The 26,101-nt window shown below is 51.8% G+C and overlaps 1 protein-coding gene across 6 annotated transcripts in view; it reads left to right on the top strand.

Moving 5' to 3' along the window:
* Positions 1–26,101, top strand: part of PHKA1 (phosphorylase kinase regulatory subunit alpha 1) — an 81,349-nt gene that overhangs the window by 47,585 nt on the left and 7,663 nt on the right. For 3 of the 6 annotated variants that reach the window (XM_024111577.3, XM_024111579.3, XM_042858732.2), the window contains 12 exons: positions 10,242–10,336; positions 11,060–11,199; positions 11,974–12,130; positions 12,739–12,818; positions 13,198–13,276; positions 13,399–13,528; positions 16,031–16,132; positions 16,717–16,832; positions 20,379–20,417; positions 21,995–22,039; positions 22,850–23,020; positions 24,124–24,177. In XM_024111577.3, coding sequence (XP_023967345.2) covers positions 10,242–10,336; positions 11,060–11,199; positions 11,974–12,130; positions 12,739–12,818; positions 13,198–13,276; positions 13,399–13,528; positions 16,031–16,132; positions 16,717–16,832; positions 20,379–20,417; positions 21,995–22,039; positions 22,850–23,020; positions 24,124–24,177 — 1,208 coding nt within the window. The remainder of the gene's footprint in view (positions 1–10,241; positions 10,337–11,059; positions 11,200–11,973; positions 12,131–12,738; positions 12,819–13,197; positions 13,277–13,398; positions 13,529–16,030; positions 16,133–16,716; positions 16,833–20,378; positions 20,418–21,994; positions 22,040–22,849; positions 23,021–24,123; positions 24,178–26,101) is intronic. The other 3 variants (XM_005279172.4, XM_005279173.4, XM_005279171.4) reach the window with 2 other exon arrangements.

The following is a 26,101-nucleotide window of genomic DNA, read 5'->3' on the forward strand; positions in this document are numbered from 1 at the left end:
AGATCTGGCTGTTGTCATTTCCGTAGCTCGTTATATCTATTCACCAAGTGTTAGTGTCTGACAGAAGCATGGGCAGGGGAGGTGGCAAAGGAGCTCTGGGACTCAGGGTGAGCAAAGGGCACTGAGCAGCAGGGAACAGGTGATGTAATAGGAGGGGGTGAATGAGAGGTGAGTAGGCAGGATGGATTCAGAGTTAGAAATGGGACAGCTGCATTTTCCAATCTTTCCCCCGTGTTCCATTGGCCCCCTCCATCGCCATGCTGTGCAGCCTGGTGTCTATCATGCAGCCCCACTGATGTAGTGTAGTTTAATTTAGCTGGGAAGCTATTGGCTTTACCTGGCTTCCTGAGAAGCCCAGGGCATTTGGCTGACCTCTACTATATCTGTGTCTGCATAAGTCATAGGGCTGAAGCTGTGAGCTAGTTAAAGATGTGTACCCTAGGCTGCAGGCTTCACAGCCTTGTTGATAATGGAGCCTGAACAGCCAGAGCAACACTGTCCAAGTGAGGTGGAGCACGGTACCTGAGCTTTGAGTTTTCCTGTAGCAGTGACTTTCTCTGTCCGTTAGTCTGTTAGCGTTACGGGGCTGGTTGTTATGTATGGCTGAGACAGGAAGGATGTTCGCAGCCTGGTGCCTCCTGTGGCAGGGTGATCAGTGCCTGCATCAGACACTCATGAACAGGCCACAAGGAGCAATCCTGCCTTGGCTGGGGCAAACCCAAATTTCATGTGGGGAGCCAAAGGTCTTTGCCACTTTTTGGCTTGTTCAGAAAGTTCTCACCCTGAAATGGCAGCGCTCCTATGGCACATTCTGGAGTTCTCACGCTGCAGCAGTGCAGGGGTAGTGCATGGATGACACCAGCATACAAACAGCATGGCGGAGCTGTGCAAGACACTGGAATCGTGCATAGAAATGCTTGTGACAAAGTTCCTCCTCTATCTTGGTGGGTACTGCGCTTATTGGCAGATTTTCTTGCCTCAGAGATTCACCATGTGGGTTGAGGAACAGCCCAGAGACCTTCCCCTCTGGAAGAACCCACAGTCCAGGTCAATTGGGAGGTTTGGGGGGAACCCGGGCCCGCCCTCTACTCCGGGTTCCAGCCCAGGGCCCTGTGGACTGCAGCTGTCTATAATGCCTCCTGTAACAGCTGCATGACAGCTACAACTCCCTAGGCTACTTCCCCATGGCCTCCTCCAAACACCTTCCTTATTCTCACCGCAGGACCTTCCTCCTGGTGTCTGATAACGCTTGTGCTCCTCAGTCCTCCAGCAGCACACCCTCTCACTCTCAGCTCCTTGCGCCTCTTGCTCCTAGCTCCTCACACTCTCACCACAAACTGAAGTGAGCTCCTTTTTAAAACCCAGGTGCCCTGATTAGCCTGCCTGCCTTAACTGGTTCTAGCAGGTTCCTGATTACTCTAGTGCAGCCCCTGCTCTGGTCACTCAGGGAACAGAAAACTACCCATCCGGTGACCAGTATATTTGCCCTCTACCAGACTCCTGAACCCCACTGGTCTGGGTCTGTCACATATCCCTCCCCCCTGCTCAACGCCAAGGGGTTGGGCAGCTTGGGACGCCAGACAGTGCACACGTGACAAGCCATCGGCGTTGCCATGACGGCTCCCTGCTCCGTGTTGCACACGGAACTGGAAAGGTTGGAGGGATAAGAACCATCTGGTCACTCTTGTGTTCTTCTCCTTGTTCCGCTGCATCCATTGAAGAGGGGCATGGTCGGTCATGAGGACAAATCTGCGCCCGAGCAGGTAGTAGCACAATGTTTCCATGGCCCATTTTACAGTGAGGCATTCTCTCTCCACCACTGCATATTTTTGTTCCCTTGGAAGGAGTTTCCGACTGAGGTATAGAATTGGGTGTTCCTCCTCCCCGACCATCTGTGATAGAACGGCCCCCCAACCCCACTTCCGATGCATCCGTCTGCAGGATAAACTCCTTGGTGAAATCAGGGGCTATCAGTATGGGGTTACTGCAGAGGGCAGTCCGTAGGTCTGTGAATGCTTCCTCTGCTGCGTCAGACCATCTCACCAGATCAGGTCCACGGCTTTTACTAGGTCTGTCAGGGGGCTTGCCTTTGTGGCAAAGTGGGGGATAAATAGTCGGTAATACCCCACCACACCTAGGTACACACGGACTTATTTCTTGCGACTTGGTCGGGGCCAATTTTGGATGGCCTCTAACTTGCTCACTTGGGGTTTTACCAGACCTTTTCCCACAACGTAGCCAAGATATTTGGCCTCTGTAAACCCTACAGTGCACTTGGCAGGGTTTGCTGTAAGGCCAGCTCACCTGAAGGTATCGAGGACTGCCTCCACCTTCTCCAGGTGGGTTTCCCAGTCTGGGGTATGAATGACCACATCGTCCAAGTAGGCAGCAGCATAACTGTTATGCGGGCGAAATAGCTTGTCCATGAGGCGCTGGAAGGTAGCTGGGGCCCCATGTAGTCCAAAAGGGAGGACAGTATATTGAAAAAGACCCTCTGGTGTAGAGAATGCAGTCTTTTCCTTTGCGTCTTCTGCAAGGGGAATCTGCCAGTACTCCTTTGTCAAGTCTAGGGTAGCCAAGTACTGGGCATTACCCAGACGGTCCACTAGCTAATCTATGCGAGGTATGGGGTACGCGTTGAACTGGGATACTTCGTTTAGTCATTGGAAGTCGTTGCAAAAATCTTGTGGTGCCATCAGGTTTGGGCACCAGCACGATTGGGCTGGACCACTGACTGTGGGATTCTTCGATGATCCCCAACTCCAGCATTTTTTTTACTTCTGCCTTTATTTCCTCCCTTTTTGCCGCTGGCACCCGATAGGGCCTCATTGTTACTCTTGCCCCAGGGTTCATGACGATGTGGTGATATGTCTCGGTTGTTCGACCCGGTTTTGTTGAGAACACATCTTGGTTCTGGAAGATCATCTCAGACACCTCATTCTTCTGGTCTGGTGTTAAATCGGGAGACACTCTCACCTGTTTGGAAGGCTTGTTTTCCTGGGTTAGGTCTTTTTGGACCATTGTGCATGCCTCTTGTGCATGCCAAGGTTTCAGAAGGTTAACATGATAAATCTGTTCTTGTTTTCTGCATCCTGGCTGCCGCACCTTGTAGGTTACTTCCCCCACAGGTTCAACCACCTCATAGGGCCCCTGCCATTGGGCCAGAAGCTTGCTTTCTGCTGTGGGTACCAACACCATAACCCGATCCCCTGGTTAGAACAGTTGCACTTTTGCCTGGCGATTGTAATGGGTTCACTGGGACTCCTGTGCCTTCTCCAAATGTTCCCGTACAATAGGGGTAACCCGGGCTATCCGGTCTTGCATCTGCATTACATGCTCTAATATTTTTCTCCCCTCATTGGGTTCCTCTTCCCAGACCTCTTTGGCGATATCTAGTATGCCACGGGGGTGACGCCCATATAATAACTCGAAGGGGGAAAACCCAGTTGAGGCCTGAGGTACCTCCCGGATAGCAAACATAAGGTAGGGTAGTAGGGTGTCCCAATCCTTCCCGTCCCGACTTACCACCTTCCTGAGCATAGCCTTGAGGGTTCGGTTAAACCTTTCTACCAACCCATCAGTCTGCGGATGGTAGACCGAAGTTCTCAGGGTATGTATATGGGGCAGCGTACAGAGGTCCTTCATTAGCTTCGACATAAATGGAGTTCCTTGGTCGGTTAATATCTCCTTCGGTAGCCCCATTCGGGCAAAGATCCCCATCAGCTCTTTGACTATAGTTTTAGAGGCCGTGTTCTGCAGTGGGATGGCTTCTGGGTAGCGAGTAGCATAGTCCAAAACAACAAGTATATATTGGTGGTCCCGGGCCGTCTTCTCCAGGGGTCCCACTAGGTCCATGGCTATTCGCTCGAAGGGGACCTCTATGATGGGAAGGTGCCCTCAAGTGGGGACGGGGACTGTGCAGCTGACACTCCAGGCAGGAGGCACAGTACCTCCACACTTCTTCATGTACTCCAGGCCAGAAGAACCATCGTAGGACTCATGCCAGGGTCTTCTCTACCCCCAAATGCCCCCCAAAAAGATAACTATGAGCAAGACTTAATACAGTGTTCTGGTGTTTTTGAGGTACTAGGATCTGCTGTACCTTCTGCCCCTGTACTGGTGCAACCCAGTATAAGAGATCCTTCTTCATTATGAAGTAGGGTCCTGGTCCCTGGGTTTTCCCTTCCACGGGGACCCCATCTATTTCAGTCACCTCCTTCCTAATGTTGTCATACCTTGGGTCTTCTGCCTGGTCCTGTCCAAAATTTCCTCTCCCGGGGCTAATCTGCCCAAGATCTAGGGGCCCAGTCTCTGTTGCCTCTACTGGTTCAGAAGCATTAGGGTGGGGGGTCAGACTCAGGTGTTTCTCCCTCTTGCGTGGCCTCCTTTTCAGCTGCGCGGATCCGCCTACCTACAAGAGCGACCCTCTGGCTTTGGGTCAGTATTCGGGTTCCCAAGGCCTTAGCTGCCCTTCTTTCCCTTTTTGTCTTTCTACCCTGTCTGGGAGTGGACAACAAATCTGGGGACATTTCAGAGAAGATTGGGGGTTGACAGTCTGCTGTGGATGCCTCACCAATTTTAGGGTCCCCATCTTTCTCCAATCCCCCTACTGGGAGTAAGTTTCCAAACCCTGGGAAGTCCCTCCCTATGAGCACCCGCTATGGGAGTTTAGGGACTACACCTGCTGCTACCTCAGTAGTGTTCCCTTGGATCTCGATTTTTACTGGGATGGTGGGGTAGTAACTAACTGTCCCACGGACACATGTTATCCCCGTACGTTTAGCCTGTAGCAGCTGACTACGCTTCACGAGCTTCCCTGAGATAAGCGTGATAGCACTCCCCGAATCAACCAGTGCCGTGGTCCCTACCCCATTTAGTTTCACTGGTCTGGTATACATATGTGAGGTTAGTGAGACCCCCACAAGGTGGATTAGGGAGCATGGATCTACCCAGTTTCCCAGGTTACACTGCAAAGGCTCCTCAGCATTGGGACACTGTGCAGCTATGTGTCCCCACTCCCCGCAGGCATAACATCTGTATGGAGCCCTAGGCATTCTCCGGTCTCTTGGTTTAGGCAGTCTAACATCACGATCCTCTTCTCCCTCAGTGCTCTGACTCTTTGTGGCCTCTGATGGGCCTTCAGCCTCTCTTTTTCCACCTGGGCCCTCCTGGTGGCCCAGTCACCCGAACTTTAGGGCTTGGTGCTGCTAGTTTAACCCAGGGTGCCTCGTCCTTAACTGGTCGGGTCAGCTCCCTCGCTGTCCTTCGCCTCTCTACCAGGGTGACAACCTCGTCATAGGTGGAGGGTTCATTCTGGCTTACCCAGGCACGAAGGTCTGGTGGTAGTCCCCTCATGTATCGGTCAATGACCAGAACCGCTAGTATCTCTTCCGGACTCCGGGACTCTGTTTGCAACCACTTTCGTGCAAGATGGATGAAGTCATACAATTGGGACCGTGGGGTTTTGTCTTCCTGGTACCTCCAACAGTGCTACTGCTAGGCCCACACTGCTGTCATTACCCCAGATGTGGCCAGGATCTTTGCTTTCAGCTGGAGGTAGTCTGCCGCAGCCTCTTCAGGCAGATCATGGTAGGCCTTCTGGGCCTCCCCACACAGGAATGGGGCAAGGATGCCAGACCACTGATCTCGAGGCCAGGCCTCCCGTAGGGCTGTCCTCTCAAAGGCCAGAAGGTATGCCTCTACATCATCCTCCCATGTCATTTTCTGCAGCCAATGGCTGGCCCGTATGAGCCGTGTCCCATCATGGCCACGATTCAGCTCCATAAGGGACTTTACCTGGTTTACCAGTTCCCGCAACATAGCTTGGACTTGAGCAGCTTGGTCCATCAGCAGGCGATTAGTCTCTTGCTGCAGCCGCACTGCCTCCTGTTGGGCGGCTGCCTGGACACAGATAGCCTCCTGCTGGGCCGCCGTAGCTTGTATCAGTGCCCGCACTACGTCATCCATTGTGGTGAAAAAAACAAACCCTCTCCCTTTTTTGTGCTTTTTTATTTTTTTTTAAATCACCCTCCTTCTTCTGCCGCGCTGTGCACACCAAGATCCCACCCCTGACGCCAGTGTGACAAAGTTCCTCCTCTATCTTGGTGGGTCCTGCGCTTATTGGCGGATTTTCTTGCCTCAGAGATTCACCATGTGGGTGGCGGAACAGCCCAAAGACCTTCCCCTCTGGAAGAACCCACAGTCCAGGTCAATTAGGAGGTTTGGGGGGAACCCAGGCCTGCCCTCTACTCCGGATTCCAGCCCAGGGCCCTGTGGACTGCAGCTGTCTGTAGTGCCTCCTGTAACAGCTGCATGACAGCTACAACTCCCTGGGCTACTTCCCCATGGCCTCCTCCAAACACCTTCCTTATTCTCACCACAGGACCTTCCTGCTGGTGTCTGATAACGCTGTGCTCCTCAGTCCTCCAGCAGCACACCTTCTCAGCTCCTTGCGCCTCTTGCTCCCAGCTCCTCACACTCTCACCACAAACTGAAGTGAGCTCCTTTTAAAACCCAGGTGCCCTGATTAGCCTGCCTTGATTGATTCTAGCAGTTTCTTCTTAATTGGCTCCAGGTGTCCTAATTAGCCTGCCTGCCTTAACTGGTTCTAGCAGGTTCCTGATTACTCTAGTGTAGCCCCTGCTCTGGTCACTCAGGGAACAGAAAACTACTCATCCAGTGACCAGTATATTTGCCCTCTACCAGACTCCTGTACCCCACTGGTCTGGGTCTGTCACATGCTCTTAATGGAGCATGTTCCTCACACTGTGTCCTGGTGTTGATCCTTGCCCTCTGGCTTGTATTGGGAGGTGGCATCTTAGCCCCACACCTGCCTCTGCACTGGCATAACCTCCTTTGTGAGCAGGTAAAGCCTCCTTAGGCCCAGAGCTCTGCAGCATCCTCTGCCAACTGCCCCTGATGAGCATGCAGCATCTGAGCCTTGGGTTCCCTAGGGGTTTGCTACAATTGCAGCCAGGGGTGGTGCAGACCATTGTACCCCAGTGCAGCTTAATCTAGCTTGAGGCAGGGTACACTGAACTGGTGTAAACAGCAGTTTGCCTATCTGCACTGGGGGGTCCACGCTTGTGGCTGGTCCCTAATGCCTGGAATTGGGGCTCTATCTATATTCCCCCAGTGTAGATAGAGCCTTATTTAAATCTGTGTGGGGCCAGGAGCAGAGCCAGCCCTCCAGTGCCTTTTTCCTTCTCTCTGTCCTGGTCTCAAGTTCCTCCATGGCTGGCACCGGGTAGGTCAGATGCAGAAGTTCTCCTGTCTGTCTTGGATATGGTCACCGATCAGGTTCATAAGGTGTTTCTTAGGGTATTGCCTTAGAGGTGAGGTGGTTGGGGCTTTTCCCCCGTTCTCTGAGTGGGGCTGTTGTTCTCTTCCCCCCCCCTCCCCCCACACTCCTAAAACGTAATATTTCTGCTGCTAACAGAGGAAGCTGCTTCACTGGATGCCTCGTCCCCTTTACATCCCATACTCCAGTCACTTCTTTCCCATTTGTCTGTCGTCCCACTATTTATCTGTCACTGCCAGAGGTGTGCTGCCCAGGCTGGGGCACGGAGTGGTTAGTGACAGCCATGTCGCGACGCAGCAAGGCTCATGGCTACCGGAGCTCTAGTTGCTACTGTGGTTGTAGCACTGTTTGCCAGTCCAGACTGACCAAACCAGAAGCCCTGCCTATGCTTCAGATGTCACCATGTTGGAAGCATCCCCTTCTCTCCACCAACTGCCTCTTGTCTGTGTAGACTGGACCTGTTCACCTGTTGATACCCTGCGTGGCTTTGCCTAGAACAGAGTTCACTCAAAGCTGCACTAAGGAAATATTGTATCCCTTCTTCAGCATCCATGCAGCTGCACTGCCACTAGCACTGATGTACATGCTAATGCATGTGGGCCTCAGCTGATGCTAGTATTTACATCTTTGCAGATGCACCATTGCTAAAAAGCGGGTACAAAACCATCTTGTATAGATGCCAGCTCTGTCTGCTGTAAGAAAGGAGAGGTTGGCATCAGCCTTCTGAAGTCTGTCAGAACCCTTACAAACTGCTGCTTCCAGCACGCCTCTCATTTGCAAAGAGACTGGGACCAAATTATGTGTAACTCTGTAGCCAAGTTGTGTGCCAGCCCTGCAAAGATCAGGGCTGTTGCTGTTTTGATAGCATGGTTATAATGTAGATTGGGTCCAGCCTAGACAGAGAAGACAGGTTGTGTTCACAATGGGATTGAAATCTGTAGTGGAGACAGGTCCACTGACCACATACCTAGGTGGGCAGGTGGAGAGTCTGATGTGGGTTCTCAGTCTGTGGGTTGCAACCTGGTGCCACAAATAGAGCTGGGCAAAATTCTTTGGCTGCATCATTTATTTGCCACAAGATGCAGTTTTGGCTCAACCAAAACTATTCACAAATTGGGGTGGAATTTGGCGAATACTTTCGAACAAAAGGAAATGAAGACTTACTTTTTTTTGTTAAACTTTTGTTTAGAAATTTAGCTAGACTTTTTTTTTTTTTAAACAAGGAAAATTCCTGAAAACAAAACAAAATGAAAAACAAGGAATTTTTTTGTTACAGGTCAAATTAAACATTTTGTTTGACCTGAAACATACATACCTGTATATAGAGAGATTTTTCAGATGTTTTAGGCATGGCAACCAAAAAATCAGTTTACCCTAGCTGTAGTTGTGGCCACTGGGCCCTTCTCATATGGCTAAATGGCAGGAGAGTCCTGGCATAAACAGGCTGAGGACTGGTCCATGAGCACCATCTAGAGCAGCGGTTCTCAAACTGTGGGTTGGGACCCCAAAGTGGGTCGCGACCCCATTTTAATGGGGTTACCAGGGCTGGCTTAAACTTGGTGGGGCCCAGGGCCGAAGCTTGAGCCCCACTGCCCGGGGCCGAAGCCCAAGGGCTTCAAACTCGGGCGGCGGGGCTCTGGTTACAGGCCCCCTGCCTGGGGCTGAAGCCCTTGGGCTTCTGCTTTGTTCCCCCTCCCCAACCAGGGTGGTGGGGCTCGGGTGGACTCAGGCTGTGGTCCCCCTCCTGGGTCATGTAGTAATTTTTGTTGTCAGAAGGAGGTTGTGGTGCAGTGAAGTTTGAGAACCTCCGATCTAGAGCATGTTGCCAGGATGCTGCTGCAGCAGTTTAACTGTTCGAATCCTGTTGGCCTGTAACCATTGGGAGAAGTTAAATGTGGTTACAAGTCATGGCAGTGCCATGACTCTCTGCTCTTGAGTTAACCCAAGTGTTACAACTGATCAAAGACTAACTGTGCTGTGTGCGAGGCATGGGGCATTGTCCAGGCTTAGTGCTCACTGTTAGATACAACTGATTAAAAATCCACAAAGAAACCTGACTGTCCTGATCAGCTCATTTGCACTTCCTTTCTCAAGGCTGGTGGCACTACAGTGAGCAGGTAAAGCTAATATGCCTCTAGAGTGTTTAGTGCTCTACAGAAATTAACCCATAAAGATAAGATGGGTAAGTATTAACCTCTTGGCTTCCCCATCTGTAAAATGAGGGTAAGTGACTTCCCCAAGGCTGCAGAGGGGTTGGTGTCCGAGTCAGGCTTAGAGAGTTCCTGATTCTAGTGCTGCATAGCTGTTAATAAAACGCACCGAGTAACACCTCCCTGTGTCATGGCCAGCGTGCTCCAGCTGCCATTCTTCTCCTGCCCTCTTCTGCTGATCTAGCCCCTTGTTAAAGCTGCCCTAGGAAGACCCTCTCTCATCAAGCTTCCAAAGAGCCACTTATAGTAACTCAAAGGGAAGGCTGCAGAGCGCTGCCCTCTCTGCTCTGTCCCCTCTAGGCCTCAGTGTGTGTGAAATCTCTGGAGCATTAAGTAGTTCTCTTGTGCTGGATTAATCAAGCAATGAACTAGTGTATAAAATCCTGCAGTGCTTGAAGGCACATGTAATTAATCTTGGCTGCAGCATATGCGCCCAAGTGTAAGCCCTAGTCACTTAGGGTTCTGATACCTTGCAGCCTCTACACAAATTCCTGAGAGATTAGAGGCTATTAAATAGCCATCAATTCCCCTCCCAGTCCTATTCACCTGTGGTGGGTCCAGAGGACTGCTTGTCCCTTCTAAGCACAGTAGGCAGCAGTGCTGACTGGAGGCTGAGAGTTAACAAGGATTTAAAACTCTCCCAAGCAGGACAGGGCCCCAGACACTGTTCTGGATAAATTGCAATGTGCTGAAGTCTAAAGCCTTCCAGAACGAATGTTGGTTTCTTGCAGATGTCAACATGTACATCCCGTCCAAGCTGTTCCAGGCATCCCAGCCTTCAGTGCACTTGCTGGGCTCCACCCACACACCCGAACAGGACAGCCAGGTGACCCTGATCTGGGAGTGGGATGGGTACTGGGGGTGCTGAACACATTCGGCTCGAGAGTCAACTGCCTGGCTCCTAACAGTGTCTAGTGTGCCAGCTAGGACATACACAGACTGCTGCCCTGGGGTGGAGCAGCAGAATCCATGGGGGGGAGTGGTCTGGGTGTCACCTGGGAACAGCTAGAGACATGGATAGTTCTGTTAGCCAGCTGCTTTCCACAGCCCTGTGACCCACTGGCTGCAGGAAACTCAGGAGCAGGAGTGGAGCAAACTGTAGCAGACAGGCAAGTGGGTAGAAGTCCTGGCCTTGACAGAGCAGGGCCCACTGGGGAAGAAGGGAAGTGCTGCTGCTCTGGCATGTAACATGAGGGGGCAGTGGAGGTGAATCTGCAAGGAGCGGGCGTGGGGCAGGAATCTGCCCACACTAGAGAGGATACGTTGGGTGAGGAGTTATTAGCAGAGCATCCTGGCTCATAAGCAAGCTCAGCAAGCAGAATGCTGTCCCAGCCCCTAGCAGTGGGGTGGATCCTGCTTAGTGGAGATGGCCAAGACCTTAGCTGGTGCCATGGCTCTGGCCAGCTTTAGGAGAAGGCATTGACCAGGGAAGAGCAGAGCCAAGGGCCAAGTCATCTGCTCCAAGTGGGGTGCTCTGAGATTCTAGAGCAGGGGTTGGGACACCAGCTAGAGCTCTAACATGGAACTTTAGTGACCTCTCCTCCTCCAGATTCCCTCGCTCCACACCATGGTAAATCTTCCTCGAGACAAGGCTGGAAACGTGGACTGCAAGGCCCTGGTGGATCAGCTGCGAGAGTGCCCCACCCTACAGGAGCAGGCTGACCTTCTTTACATGCTTCACACCCTCAAGTAGGAGCGTGGCCGGCCCCCAGCCTGCATTACCCAGGAAGCCCTTTATATTGCTTTGCTCCTGGCTTTATCTTCCTAATCGTGGCATTACCACCCCCAATGAGAAGCCTAGGTGTTGCCCACTCAGGAGAGGCGAGATGGCTAGCTCCCTGTGTTTCAGCCTTTATAACTAGGCTGGGCAATGTTTGTCAGATGGGAGGCTGGTGTGAGTGTCTGAAAAAATGACCTTAGCATGGATTCACCTCTTAGCCATTTTGATAAATGATCATAGCAATGTAGAGCCGACAGGGACCTTGAGAGGTCATCTAATCCAGCCCCCTGCACTGAGGCAGGACCACATAAACCTAGACCATCCCTGAAGGGGTTTGTCAAACCTGTTCTTAGAAACCTCCAATGACAGGGGTCCCACAACCTCCTTAGGTCACCTGGTCCAGTGCTTTTGTGTTAGCACCTCTAATGAGATCTGGGCCTTGTTGTGCACATGTAATAAGAGATTCAGAATTTGCTGTCTCTAAAAGGATTAGTTGGGTACAGTTCTCAAGAGCTGGTGCTTCCAAACAGGTAGCTCCATTGCATTCCCTCAGCCCTGTACATTGCTGAGCATACTATTTACTAGCTCAGAGAGCTTCCCCCTCCACTGGAATGTTATCATAGTGTTCATTCTGAACAGTCATGTGTTACTCTGTAATGGTGCTGCTGCAGAGTTTGTGGGGGCTGGGAAAATAATCCTGCTCACATAGCCTTTGCTGTGACCTGGCATCTCCTTGAACACAGGGGGCTTGACTGGGACACGGAGATCGATGGTCAACCTGGTGCTACGGTCAAGGACCTCCTCACTGAGCTATATGTCAACGTGGGGGCTACCCAACAGTGGGCCCTGATCCGCTACATCTCCGGGATCTTGAAAAAGAAGGTGGAAGCTCTCGATGAGGTGAGGACTGGGCACAGGGGCCTTGCTCTGATCCCTGGCCTGGCCTGTGGGACGAGGCAGCAAATGGGCAAATCAATGCCTGACTTCACAACTACCTCTGAGAAACGACTTACCTGTAAGAGTCCTCTGCATCTAGAAAGGACCTTTCCATCTGGAGAGGTGGCCACTGAAATGCCAAACTGTCTTTCTTATTGTTTTCCCACTTCATGGCAAGTACGAAGGTTGCTTAAATTTCTGAGATGCCACAGGGATGTACTGATTTATGCTCTCACTTAGAAGTACATGGCCTGAATGTCCATGGCTCCGACAGCTGGAATGGGGAGTGCTTAAAGCCTGGCTCATCGTGGTTTGGATTTGCAGACTGTACAGAAAATCCTGCTCTGGGAGCAGGGGATAGGAGAGGACTTGGGGGATCTTACACCAAGCTGAGTCATTACAATCCCTGCAGTGAAGATGGAACTCCAGAAAATAGTCCAAAAGCCACACTGTGTGTCTTAGAGGTGTGCGTGAAGCTCTTGCTGGGAGGGAGGGAGCACACTTGTAAGGCCACTGTGAGTCTGTGGCTGTTAAGCATCCATAACCAAGTGTGTGATGGTATCTCTGTCTAGGCCTGCACTGACCTCCTGTCTCATCAGAAGCACTTGACAGTGGGGCTGCCTCCAGAGCCTCGGGAGAAGACGATCTCTGCGTGAGTTCAGTGCCTTTTGCCTCAGTGTACCAAGGGGGCCGAAACCATTGCATTAGTCAGCCTGATTCCGGGGGTCAACTTTGCAGTGGTGGGGAGGGGGAACAGGCTCCACCCACCTCTGAGGTTCCGCCTCTGCCTGCCCCTAGGAAAGAGGCCACTACTCTCCCAGGCTGGATCTGTATGAGCTCCCTCTCCCCTGAGGCTCGCTAGTTGTGCACATCGTGCTATACATAGTGACCTCAAAGGAGGTGGGGCAATATGTGGGGGCTGTCTAAAGTCAGGCGAAGGGGCATTAGCCATGCGTTGAGGGGCTGTAGATCATGCCTGCCCTGTGTCTGTGTGTACTGGGATCTCCCCTTTATTCCCATTGTTTCCTCAGCCCTGTCCCGTATGAGGAGCTCACCCACCTGATTGACGAAGCCAGTGAGAAGAACATGAGCGTCTCGATCCTGACTCAGGTGACAGGGCTGAGTCCAGCCAGTTTCCAGGCAGCCTATCCATGCCCTCACAGGCCAGAGGATGCGCCTGTCCCACTGGGCGGCTGCCTTGTGACCCGTGTCTCCTTGCTTTTCCCGTTCAGGAAATCATGGTCTACCTGGCCATGTACATGCGTACCCAGCCCGCCCTCTTTGCTGAGATGTTCCGCCTTCGCATTGGGCTCATCATCCAGGTGATGGCAACGGAGCTGGCACACTCCTTGCACTGCTCAGGTACCCAGCCTGAGTCCGGTGTCCAAATAGTCAAGACAGACAAAGGGTGGGAGCATCCCTCTTAACTCCCAGCCTGCATGTGGCTGACTGGGGGCCCCCGGTATACGGAACACCCAGGCTTTGTTGCATGTTGCCTCACAACTGGCCGAATAGTAGAGTGTCTACCTTTTTTCTGACGCAAACAAGGTGGGTGAGGTGTCCAGCCCAGTATCTCATCCCAGCCAAACCTTCCCTGGGTAGGAAAGGGCTGTGATAACAAACTGTCCCTCAAGCTTTCATTGCAAGACCTTTGGAGTATCTAGGGGAATCTCCATGGGCCCATGTATGTGGGCACCTTGTGTCTGAGTAATGTGGTTATACCAGTGATTCTCAACCGGAGCCCATGGCCCAATTCATACTAAGCTGCGGCCCAGCTCAGCTGTGTGCTAAAGGCCATGGGCTCCGGTTGAGAATCACTGATATAATCACATTACTGGGTTATACAGTCAAACTTGCTGTGTAGTTGGGGCCAATAAAATAAAACCGCTGGGGGAAATATGAAAGGGAGATGTCTAGCTAGTAGACTCACTAACAGGGCTGGCTCCAGGCACCAGTGGAGGAAGCACGTGCCTGGGGCAGCAAAAATGGTAGAGCTGGCCCTGCTCACTAAGTGCTTGATAGTACTAAAAATATAGCAAGTCCTGCTCACCAGCTTGGCCACTTTGTTACGTTTGGTTTTTTTTTCTTTTCTGTTTAAAATCTTGGCCACCTGTTCAAATAGGTCTGAATCCTCACTGTGCACTTGGCTAGCTTGTTGGATCCTGAGAGAGATTGGGGTGTGAATAGCTTTGTTTGATTTTTAGGGTGGTGTCAAACTGTTCCTCACTTTGAAGGGACACAGTCAGCCTAAGTTACACTTGGATTGGGAAACTATTGGCCCTGCAAGTGTTACAAGGAAATACCTAAGACCAGAGTGGAGGGATGACACAGAGCAGTGGCTCTCAACCTTTCCAGACTATTGTACCCCCTTCAGGAGTCTGATTTGTCTTGCGTATCCCCCAGTTTCACCTCACTTAAAATTTACTTGCTTACAAAATCGAACATAAAAATACAACTGTCACAGCACACTGTTACTGAAAAAATTCCGACTTTCTCATTTTTTACCATGTAATTATAAAATCAGTCAATTGGAATATAAATCTTTTACTTACATTTCAGCGTACAGTATATAGAGCAGTATAAACAAGTCATTGTCTGTATTAAATTTTAGTTTAGTACTGACTTTGCTAGTGCTTTTTATGTAACCTGTGTAAAACTAGGCAAATCTCTAGATGAGGTGATGTACTCCCTGGAAGAACTCTGCGTACCCCCAGAGGTACATGTACCACTGGCCCAGAGCATAGGCCACTAGCCTGGAACTTCAGAGAACCGGGTTCAATTCCTGCTGTGCCACAGACTCTGTGTGACCCTGGGCAAGTCACTTAGGCCAGGTCTGCACTTAAATTTTAGGTTAACAAAGCTACATCATTCAGAGGTGGTGAAAAAATCCAACCCCCTGAGCTCCATACCTATGCCAACCTAACCTCCAGCATACACAGCTAGGTCAACAGAAGAATGCTTCAGGGCCGCCCAGACGCAGGGGCAAGTGGGGCAATTTGCCCCAGGCCCCCACGAGAATATAGTATTCTATAGTATTGCAACTTTTTTTTATGGAAGGAGCCCCTGAAATTGCTTTGCCCCAGGCCTCCTGAATCCTCTGGGCTGTCCTGGAATGCTTTCATCCACCTAGCGACTTGGGAAGGAGGTGGTCCTACAGTCATGGAAAAACCCTTCCCTTACGTAGGTTACGTCTACGCTATGGGTTTATGCCGTAGCTATGCTGCTATAGTCCCTGTAGTGTAGACATGCCATTAGTCTTTCTGCGTCTCAGTTCCCAATCTGTAGAATGGGGAAAATACTCTACTTCACAGGTTTGTCATGGGGAAAATACAATAAAAATTGTTAGGTGCTCAGAGGTAATGGGGGCCATATAAGTACCTTGGATAGACTGATCCCAAAAGAACAGGTTTCTCTAAGCATGTGCACATTTCACAGCATAGTCAGTTTCCCTGTTTCCTGGATGGTTTTGTGGATTTTTTGCACAGTGATTGGGGAGAGGGTGGACAGAGTAGAGTGATTTCATTTGGCCAGGGGCTGTGAGGGAAGTATACCACCTGCACTATTCTTCCCTCCTGTGTCTGTAATGGACTGGATATCAGGCTGACAGTATCGCTTAGCCATATCTGTTCTCTTCTGGGGAGGCAGAGCAGGATGAGATCTCGAGTGCTTCATTAATAAACCCTGGTGTGCAACTAATGTATGGAAACACCTAGATTCACTTGTGCCCCTTGAGCCAGGAACCTCCCTTACTAGAACTTCCTCTAAGAATCCTCCCTTCTCCACTAATGATATAGATTGTAACCTGGGAGGGGAAGGAGATGACCTTGTTGGCAGTCTCCCTTCCAATTAATCTCTGATCTCTAGCTGAAGAAGCCACCGAGAACTTGATGAACCTCAGTCCTTCAGATATGAAGAGTCTTCTACACCACATTCTCTCTGGCAAGGAGTTCGGAGTGGAGAAGAGCGGTGAGTCTGTCTGATTAAGCTGAAATCTTGAAGTGGCTGCCTCTAAAATGATGAGAGATGAAACTGTACCATAACCACCCTCTGGTCTGCCCTTAGTCTCATTTCCAGCAACTCAGAGGTGTCCATTCCTCTGATGTCCCAGGCATGTGCATCTTGCCATAACTTATTCTGGGCTGCAATGTCCTTCACACCAGTGTCATGGCTGTTGGTCATCCTCATCGTCCATTGCAGTTCAGGTTGCCTGAACACATACAGGCATGTGTCTGAGCCCAGTCCAGAATCCAGTATTAAAATAACTCCCCCTCCTCTGGTGGTGAAACAGGCCCTGCCAGTGTGTGGAGCGGGCATTAGTCAGGGATGACAGGACCGCCACTGGTGATAGAAGAAACTCCTCCTTCCGTGGCAGTAGTTTCTGTAGTTATGAGCTTCTGAGAAGGTTAAAGCAGGGGCACCCCAGGTCCTGCTCACTGGAGGTGCTATAAGAAGGGCCTTGGGAGCACGAGGTGCCCTGACTGTCGCTGAGTCTGTGTCCTCGGAGCCCTGGCAGTGAATTCTGACTGTACCCATCCCCTCCTCCCTTGCAGTGCATTCTGTTGATTCAGCCCTAACCCCCGCTATTTCCATCCGTGAGGTTGGTGCCGTCGGAGCGACTAAAACAGAGCGAGCTGGGATAGTGAAGCTAAAGAGTGAGATCAAACAGGTGTGTGTTGGTGGCGGGAAGGGTGTGTTTGGGGAGAGGCTGGGATGTTGAGGGGGTGGGGGTTGGGCTATGTGTGAGCCCGCTGGAGTGCCAGGTGGGGCTGTGGAGGACACTGATTGGGGATAGCTGTGGGATGGGCTGTGGGCATTTTATCGGTATATTGATTTTGCTTGTGTTTTTAGAAGGCCTTAGGTCAGGGGTGGGCAAACCTTTTGGCCTGAGGGCCGCATTGGGTTTCCAAAATTGTATGGAGGGCCGGTTAGGGGAGGCTGTGCCTCCCCAAACAGTCAGGCGTGGCCCGGTCCCCGCCCCCATCTGACCCCCTCCTGCTTCTTGCCCCCTGGGACTCCTGCCCCATCCAACCCTCCCCCCCCCCCGTTCCCTGAAAGCCCCTGGAACCCCTGCCCCTGACTGCCCCCCGCCACCCCATCCAACCCCTCCTCTCATTCCTGACTGCCCCCCAGGACTCCTGCCCCATCCAACCACCCCTTCTCCCTGTCCCCTGATCGCCCCCGGAACTCCTGCCCCTGACTGCCCACCACCACCCCATCCAACCCCCCCTCTCCTTCCTGACTGCCCCTGGGGACCCCTGCCCCCATTCAATCCCCCTGTTCCCTGCCTTCTGACTGCCCTGACCCCTATCCACACCCCCACACCCTGACCACCACCCCAAACTCCCCTGCCCTCTATCCAACCCCCACCCCCACCCCGCTCCCTTACCGCACTGCCTGGAGCACCGGTGGCTGGCGGCACTACAGCCGCGCCGCCCAGAGCACCAGGACAGGCAGCTGTGCCACCCACCTGGAGCCAGCCACGCCACTGCGCAGCACAGAGCACCGGGTCAGGCCCCTGCTTTGCAGCTACGCTGCCCCAGGAACTTGCAGCCCCACCGCCCAGAGCATTGCGCTGGTGGAGAAGCTGTATAGTAGCAAGGCATGTGTGCACCCCACTGCCCTCTGCTGGATGGGATGAAAACTACCCATCATGAAAAATCATGGAGCAGGTCCTCAAGGAATCAATTATGAAACGTTTAGAGGAGAGGAAAGTGATCAGGAACAGTCAGCATGGATTCACGAAGGGGAAGTCGTGCCTGACTAACCTAATTGCCTTCTATGATGAGATAACTGGCTCTGTGGATGAGGGGAAAGCAGTGGATGTGTTATTCCTTGACTTTAGCAAAGCTTTTGATACGGTCTCCCACAGTATTCTTGCCGCCAAGTTAAAGAAGTATGGGCTGGATGAAAGGACTGTAAGGTGGATAGAAAGCTGGCTAGATCGTCGGGCTCAACGGGTAGTGATCAATGGCTCCATGTCTAGTTGGCAGCCGGTTTCAAGCGGAGTGCCCTAAGGGTCGGTCCTGGGGCCGGTTTTGTTTAATATCTTTATTAATGATCTGGAGGATGGTGTGGACTGCACTCTCAGCAAGTTTGCAGATGACACTAAACTAGGAGGCGTGGTAGATACACTAGAGGGTAGGGATCGGATACAGAGGGACCTAGACAAATTAGAGGATTGGGCCGAAAAAAACCTGATGAGGTTCAACAAGGACAAGTGCAGAATCCTGCACTTAGGACGGAAGAATCCCATGCACTGCTACAGACTAGGGACCGAATGGCTAGGTAGCAGTTCTGCAGAAAAGGACCTAGGGGTCACAGTGGACGAGAAGCTGGATATGAGTCAACAGTGTGCTCTTGTTGCCAAGAAGGCTAACGGCATTTTGGGCTGTATAAGTAGGGGCATTGCCAGCAGATCGAGGAACGTGATCGTTCCCCTTTATTCGACATTGGTGAGGCCTCATCTGGAATACTGTGTCCAGTTTTGGGCCCCACACTACAAGAAGGATGTGGAAAAATTGGAAAGAGTCCAGCGGAGGGCAACAAAAATGATTAGGGGTCTGGAGCACATGACTTATGAGGAGAGGCTGAGGGAACTGGGATTGTTTAGTCTCCAGAAGAGAAGAATGAGGGAGGATTTGATAGCAGCCTTCAACTACCTGAAGGGGGGTTCCAAAGAGGATGGAGCTCGGCTGTTCTCAGTGGTGGCAGATGACAGAACAAGGAGCAATGGTCTCAAGTTGCAGTGGGGGAGGTCCAGGTTGGATATCAGGAAAAACTATTTCACTAGGAGGGTGGTGAAACACTGAAATGCGTTACCTAGGGAGGTGGTGGAGTCTCCTTCCTTGGAGGTTTTTAAGGCCCGGCTTGACAAAGCCCTGGCTGGGATGATTTAGCTGGGAATTGGTCCTGCTTTGAGCAGGGGGTTGGACTAGATGACCTCTTGAGGTCCCTTCCAACTCTGATATTCTATGATTCTATACCCAGCTGTCATGGACCCTGTCCTGCTAACAGCTACTGAAAGTTTCTCCTCCTAGCTCTAGTGGCAGGGGTGGGGACTGTGCTTCCGTAGTGAGAGGATCAGGGCTTTATCCCCACCATTGGCAGGAAATTCCCAGTAGCTAGTGTGCAGCATCATGTGGACACCTGTTCCCGGCGCGCTCTGGTAGCTCTCCAGAAGAGCATCTGGGTTTCTTCTCGTCCACCTGACTCTGCAGGCCCGCTCCTGTACCTTCCCTGCACACTTGCTAGTGGGCTGCTGAGCCAAGCTTAGGATTCCCTTGAGACGGCAGTAACAGAGTCACTGAGCGGACATTTCCTGGGCTACTCTTTAACCCTGCCTCTCCCTGGGTCCTTGGCTCCAGCATTGTATCCAAGGTATAAAGAAAACTAGGAATCCTGCGTCCTGGGGTATATTTCACTGTGGAATCTGTAGTGCATCTGTCTTCTGTGTACTCCGAACTCAGCAGCCTGGCAGCCTGCTGTGCTCCTGTGCGAGCAGGTTGTCACAAAGGGTGAGGGACGGCACACAACATGTGCTCCCCTGGTGACTCTGTTGTAGGGCTTGTTTGTGTGGAAAGCCAGGTTAGCCCGAGGTGTGAATCTGGACCAATGTTAAGTGCACTGGTGTGTGCATCCACACATCCACTTGTGGATTTCAGTTTGGCTTAAGCTGGTGGGGAACAGACTTAAGTTAAACTGAAATAAGCTTGTCAATGCAAACCTCTGGATGGCCTTTCACATGTAGATAGACCCTTAGATTAAGAGGAGAAGTCAAACGAGCAAACATGCAGGTGGTTCTGATGCAACAATCTGCTCTTTGTATGTAAGTGGAAAAGCCATGAGGACTGGTGGTGAAGCTGGGCTCGTAAGAGGAAGGACGGCCCACTGGTTAGGGCACTGAGCCACAGGACACCCAGATTCCATTCCTTGCTCTGCCAGAGAAAATCACTCAGTTCCCCATGTGTACAATGGGGATATAGCCCTACCCTGTGGTTAGCGATGGAGACGTTCTGAGGAGGGCCATGGAAGTACCTTAGACAGAGACGCAGGCCTCGGAGTGAAGGGGGTGGAAGGGAACGGAGATGTAAGTTGTGTAGCTAACTGCACTGTGGTCACCAGCCAGACTCTTCCTTGGGCGGTGGAATGCAGCACAGCAGTATTGCTGCCCCAATCACATTGTCTGTATTGTGATCTCCTTTTTATCTTTCAGCAACTGGATAAACATAGGCAGTCTCTGAGGGAGAGTAAGGTGAAACCACCAGTGTTCCCTTCAAGCCTTAGCTTACTTCAGCAACCTTGCGCACCCAGAAAGCTTCTGAGCATGCATGAGCTAACGGGCTTGTTTCAAGCCGTAGCAAGTGAGCTGGCTTCCCCTCTGACAGCTTAGGGTTTGGGGCTCAGCTCTCCGGCTGGAGGTACCGTGAGCTACAGTTGGGTCACTTGAAATGACTAACCAGCAAACTACAGTCCAGTGCTGTGAGCAAGAGGCTCTTGGGTGGGGTTGTGACTGTATCTTGTGTTCCTTGAGCTCTCGACTGGCGGTGACTTGTTGCCTGGGAAGCTGTGAAGAGCGGATGGGATCCAGTGTTGGGTCTCTCTAACCCAGACTAATAGCATTGCCATTCTGGAACCCAGTCTGGGAATTCCTGTGGTTCTCTGGCCAGAGGTCAGTGTACTCAGGTTCTGGTGGGGCTGGGAGAGGAATAGGAACATTGGATGTACCATAGTATGCAGTTCTGGAGGATCAACGGTGAGGAACACTCAGCAGGCCTCTTACCCTCTTTTCTTCTCAAAGCTCTTCCCAGAACCACTCCAGGGGAGAAGCTTTGTGCCAGAGAAGCCCACTAGTCTTACCCAGCTGTCTTAGCAATGCAGGCCTGGCCCACAGTGGGAGAAGGGGTGGGGAGACACAGAACAGAACCCGAATGATGGTGCTTCGTTCCATGCTGTAGGACAGACTGGGCCTGTCTGCATAACCACGGATGTTTGACCTGCTAGAACACACTGGGTCAGGAGTCTGCAGTGAAGCTAAGCAGGCAGCATGTCTTGTAGCTAACTACGCTGTGCCCACCAGCCAGACTCTGCCTTGCGCTGTGGAATGCAGCACAGCTGTATTGCTGCCCCTAATCACACTGCAGGGCTCCTGTCTAGTGCCGAAAATGGTCAAATAACCCCACTAGGCAAATCAACTTCTGCTCTCCCTTCCCAGCTGCCTGATAGAGCAGTAGGGAACATGGCTCCCTCTGAATCCACTGCCTCCTCCTGTGCACTCCCAGGCTGACACTCTGGAACTAGCTAGCTACTACTGCAGTGCAGATGTGATGAGCTCACTGGCTCTCTCCAGGCCCCACCTTAAATGGCCTCTAGTTGGGGTACTGTAAGCTTCTGTGCCTGAGTAGATCTAAACCTCCAGGACCACCTCCTCCCTGCTAGATTCTAACCAGGCTGAGGGGCTGACAGTGCCCAACCTGTAGCTACCGTGTCCTAAAGCCACAGTCTGGCATGGTAATTCTGGAAGGGGAGCCTTCTGCTTGGATTTCACACTGTGCAGTGTGTCATCTTGTAAACACTAAAGTGTTTAACCAGCCTCTCCAGACACCAACCTGGCTCTTTAATCTCCTGCCCTGGTATGCCCTCTTCCAGCTTTGGTTTAATGTGAAACTCTGTGGTGCAACTTCCTAAACTGGCTCTAAAGTCTCTGGCTAGCCACAATCACCTGGGATAGACACTGAATGAATGACCCCAAGCTTTGCCCCTGCTTCTGCTAATGCTTCTGCTGCCTGCTCCATTGCATCAGGCTTTGACTGTCTCTCTTCTCCTCTCTAGTCCTGTGGCTTCCACTCTCTGGAGATGGATTCAGGATCTCCTCTGGTAATGTGCATCTTATGTTTACACATGCAGCGTGTCTGTCCTCGCAGGTCCCAGAGCATTTTGCTAGCTAGAGGCAGGAATCTCTTCACCCTGGGGTGGAATGCAGCCACCTCTGGAGTGGAATACAGCAGCCCGTTGGCAGTGGCTAGGAAAGCTACACACCATTTAGGAAAGGAAGTCCGCTGCGGCAGCATTAAGCACAAGCTAGGCACACAGCCACTTGGGAATACTCTTTCAAGGCAGGCTCTGACACTTTGGGGTAATGTATCTCTCCTGAGGAAACAGGCCAGGAGGAAATAGTGCTGTCTGGTCAGTCTCCCCAGCCCAGGCTTGATGGTGGAACCAAAAGGCAAGGTGGTGCTTGCAAACTGCAAGGCCAGCTGTGGAAATGGAGAATTCCATCTCCACATGTAACTGTGGCTCTAGAAAGGTGGAATATAATAACCCCCTCTGGATTGTCCCCAGGGCACTGGACTAATGTCTTGACTTGGGCAGAGATTGCCAGGGGATCTCTAGTGGCCACAAGTGGCTTTGTCTCATCAGACAGCGTTCTGTGTGTCCTAGCCCATATTGTGTGTCCTGGTTGGGAGAGGAAGTGTCCTCTACTGAATTGTGTTCCTTGGTCTCCCCTTCAGGTACTAGCCCGTCCTGATCCTTCTTGTGTAGCTTGAGAGCTGCTGAGATCACAGCCCAGGGGGAACAGAGCCAAGTGCTTCTCTGCAGTTAGAGCTCCACAAGCTAGGGAGGTGCTCTCTCTAGTGCTTCATCCTGGTCCTGTTGCCTTTACTGTAACTCTGTTTTTGTTCTCAGAGTTCTGGACGCTCCATCTTGCCTGCTGGGGGATCCTTCGCTAGCATGCTGGAAGATCAGGTCTCCAGAGACGGCCGCCATGGCCAGTGGCAGCGGAGAAGGCGGCTGGACGGAGCACTCAACAGAGTCCCGGTGGGCTTCTACCAGAAGGTCTGGAAAATCCTGCAGAAGGTGAGCTGGTCTCATGCTGCCATTGTTCAGCTGTCTCTTCCACGTGTGCATGCGTGTATGTGTGAGTGCCTGAGCGCACATCCATGCACCTGGATCGCCTTGGCCAGTGTTTTCATGTCATGGGGACGATCCATCAGCAGCGCACACACCTCATCGTTGTGCGTTCTAGCCAGCTGAGCAACTACCCTATCCCTGCCTTTGAGGGCCTATTCCAATAGCTGCCAGCCATGCCAGTTCCCAGGGTTTGCTTGGGAGCTCTATGACAAAAGCCCAGGTTTGGGCCCCATAAAGTAAGGTGCTTTTTATTACTGCTGGGAGCCCCGCCCTGTTGGCTGGCTTTGCAGCTAAATCCTGTTCCCAGGGCTGCATAGGTGTAAAGGGCCTGTTTCATCTCTGTGTTGACAGAGGGGGGCAGTTTGTGACTCTCTTGTTCAGGGACTGCAGGGGCACATGTGACCCCCTGCATTAGCCAGGACAGCCCAGATTTGCCCCTCTGCTGTTTGTAAACTGCAGCTAGAAGCCCAGATGGGTTTACTGCCTGGTGCAGGCGGTGCTGGGGAGGAATTCCTGCACAGACATAGCTGCCAGTCTGGAGTGGTAGGTCATGGTACCAAACCTGCCAACTAGAGGTGCGGTCATACAGCAGGGCACAAATGTAAGACATACAGCACCAAACTTGGGGCTTGTCTACGTGGTAAATGGAAGCAAAGGGATTGTTGCAATCCACCCCTTCATCATTCTGCTGGACGCCTGGGTCTGGACACTCGCTTTCAGTAAAAGGGCTTTATCCTTCAGTAAAAAGCCTGTATCTTGGGAGAACCTTATCCAACTTAACCAAACTGATTTGAAGGCACTTGTACCGCAGTGTGTGCCCATGCCCGGACTCCAGCTGAAATAGCTAGGGGGTGAGTTACAACTGCAATTGTTGTTTCAAGTCCCCTTACCGTGTAGAAAAACCCTGAACTTTACCATGTGTCCACCACATCTGGGTGCTAACTGCATTTCTCAAGGCTGCATGCTCTGCACTCCAGTGGGGGGGATCCAGGACAGTGAACAGGGGCCTGTCCGGGCTGCAACCTCTAACCCTTGGTCTTATTCTACAGTGCCATGGCCTCTCTGTGGAGGGCTTTGTCCTTCCAGCCTCAACAACCAAAGAGGTAAGAGCTTTGGGAGCAGGGGTATCAACTGATCTTATGAGGGTAGATCCATGGGGAAGTGTGTGTGTGTGTGTGTGTGTGTGTGTGTGTGTGTGTGTGTGTGTGTGTGTGTGTGTGTGTGTGTGTGTGTGTGTGTGTGTGTGTGTGTGTGTGTGTGAAATAATGTCAAAAGTGTTAAGGTTGCAAATTCAGGCACTTGGGTGTTCCGAGGTTAGGATGTGCCAGAATTAAGGCTGCCCGTACCACAAGAATTAGAATGATTATTTTACTGCTAACAAAACTGTCCTTTCCCCCGCCTTATTCTCAAACAGCCAGACTGTCTTTGTTCTAACTCCATTGTCCTCCTCTTCCTCCCAACCCCCAAAATAAATCCGGCTCAGGCAGAGAACTCACGTGGAAAGGGCAGCCTGGAGAATTGTTTTTCAGTTTGCAAAGCAATTGAGAATGGTTAGAATGAGAAGCATCAGGTACCTCTAATGTAGGTGTTGCTACCACTCCGCCTCTTTCTCACTTACCTCCCCACCCTGCAAGTATTTGCATAATGCACCTCTTATTCTCCCTTCCTGCCCATCTCCTTTCATCTCCAGGGAGGACTAAACAGGGCCTGGCTCTCCCAGAACATCAGCCCTTCTCCCTTTTCCCCCACCATCCCCTCATTGGGGCTCTAAACAATCCCCCGCCAACTTGTCTGACTGTTCCCCCTCCTGATTGGTGAGAGTATCTCGCTGTTTCCTCCCCCTTTTGACTGTGGAGCAGCAGGGTCTTGACTGCTGTTTTCCCCACATGGGTGAGAGAAGGCCCAGCAACTCCCAACAGTTCTGAGCCTCTGGGCTGGTCAAGCGCCTGCTCTCAGGCATGGAGCTGAGGTTGAGTGGCTTTGCCGTGTCATGAGCCAGTCTGCGATGGCTTCTCCCACATTGCGACTGGCTGCTCTGTTACTACTGGGGGAATTCTGTGCCAAAAAATTAAAAATTCTGTGCACGATATTTTAAAATTCTGCACAATTCTGCATATTTTATTTGTCAAAATAACACAATATAATCACACCAGTTTCCATTATTTTTGGTCATTTATTTCAAAATACCTGTCAGCAAGTATGTCTGTAACAATATAGATAACAAAAAAAACATTTCCTGAATCCTTTGACAAATAGATTCCTCACTAGCCATATTAATACAGAATTCTAAGTAATAATTCATTTAAACTACAATACAGAACCGTATTTCCCACACCCCTCAGAAGCAGTGAAAAGGCCTGTGGGAGTCAGGGGTAATGGAGCAGCTGAGGGAGAGGGAAGTAAATTGCTGGGAAGGAGCCTGGGTGTGAACTTGGAGGGCTGTTGGGTATGGGTGGGAAAAGTATAGGAGGCGGGAGGGATTGTTAGGGAGCTTCCCCCATGCAGACCCTGGCTGACCCCTAGCCGCTCCCATTCAGTCAGGCACATCTGCCCCGTCCCTATGTGTTCCTGCACCCCTATCTATCCTTTCACCCCCTGTCCACATGTCCCTCCACCCCCAATCAGACACCTACTCTCCCCCATCCTCATGTGGCCCTGTACACCCTTCCCAGTCCCTGTGTGGCCCTGTACACCCTCCCCAGCCCCTCCCCTGTCCCCATGTGTCTCTGTGCCCCCACCCAACCACCGTCCCTATATGCAGGGGTGGCTCCAGGCACCAGTGCACCAAGCGCGTCCCTGGGGTGGCAAGCCGCAGGGGACGGCTTGCCGGTCGCTGTGGGGGCAGCAGTCAGGGAGCCTTCGGCGGCATGCCTGCAGGAGGTCTGCCGGTCCCGCGCCTTCGGCGGCAATTCGGTGGCGGGTACGCCGAAGCCGTGGGACTGACGGACCTCCCGCAGGCATGCCGCCGAATCCGCGTTACCAGCGGACCTCCCGCAGGCGCGCCACCGATAGCCACCTGATTGCCAC

The sequence above is a fragment of the Chrysemys picta genome, chromosome 9 (genome assembly GCF_011386835.1).
Source record: "Chrysemys picta bellii isolate R12L10 chromosome 9, ASM1138683v2, whole genome shotgun sequence".
Taxonomy (NCBI): Eukaryota; Metazoa; Chordata; order Testudines; family Emydidae; genus Chrysemys; species Chrysemys picta.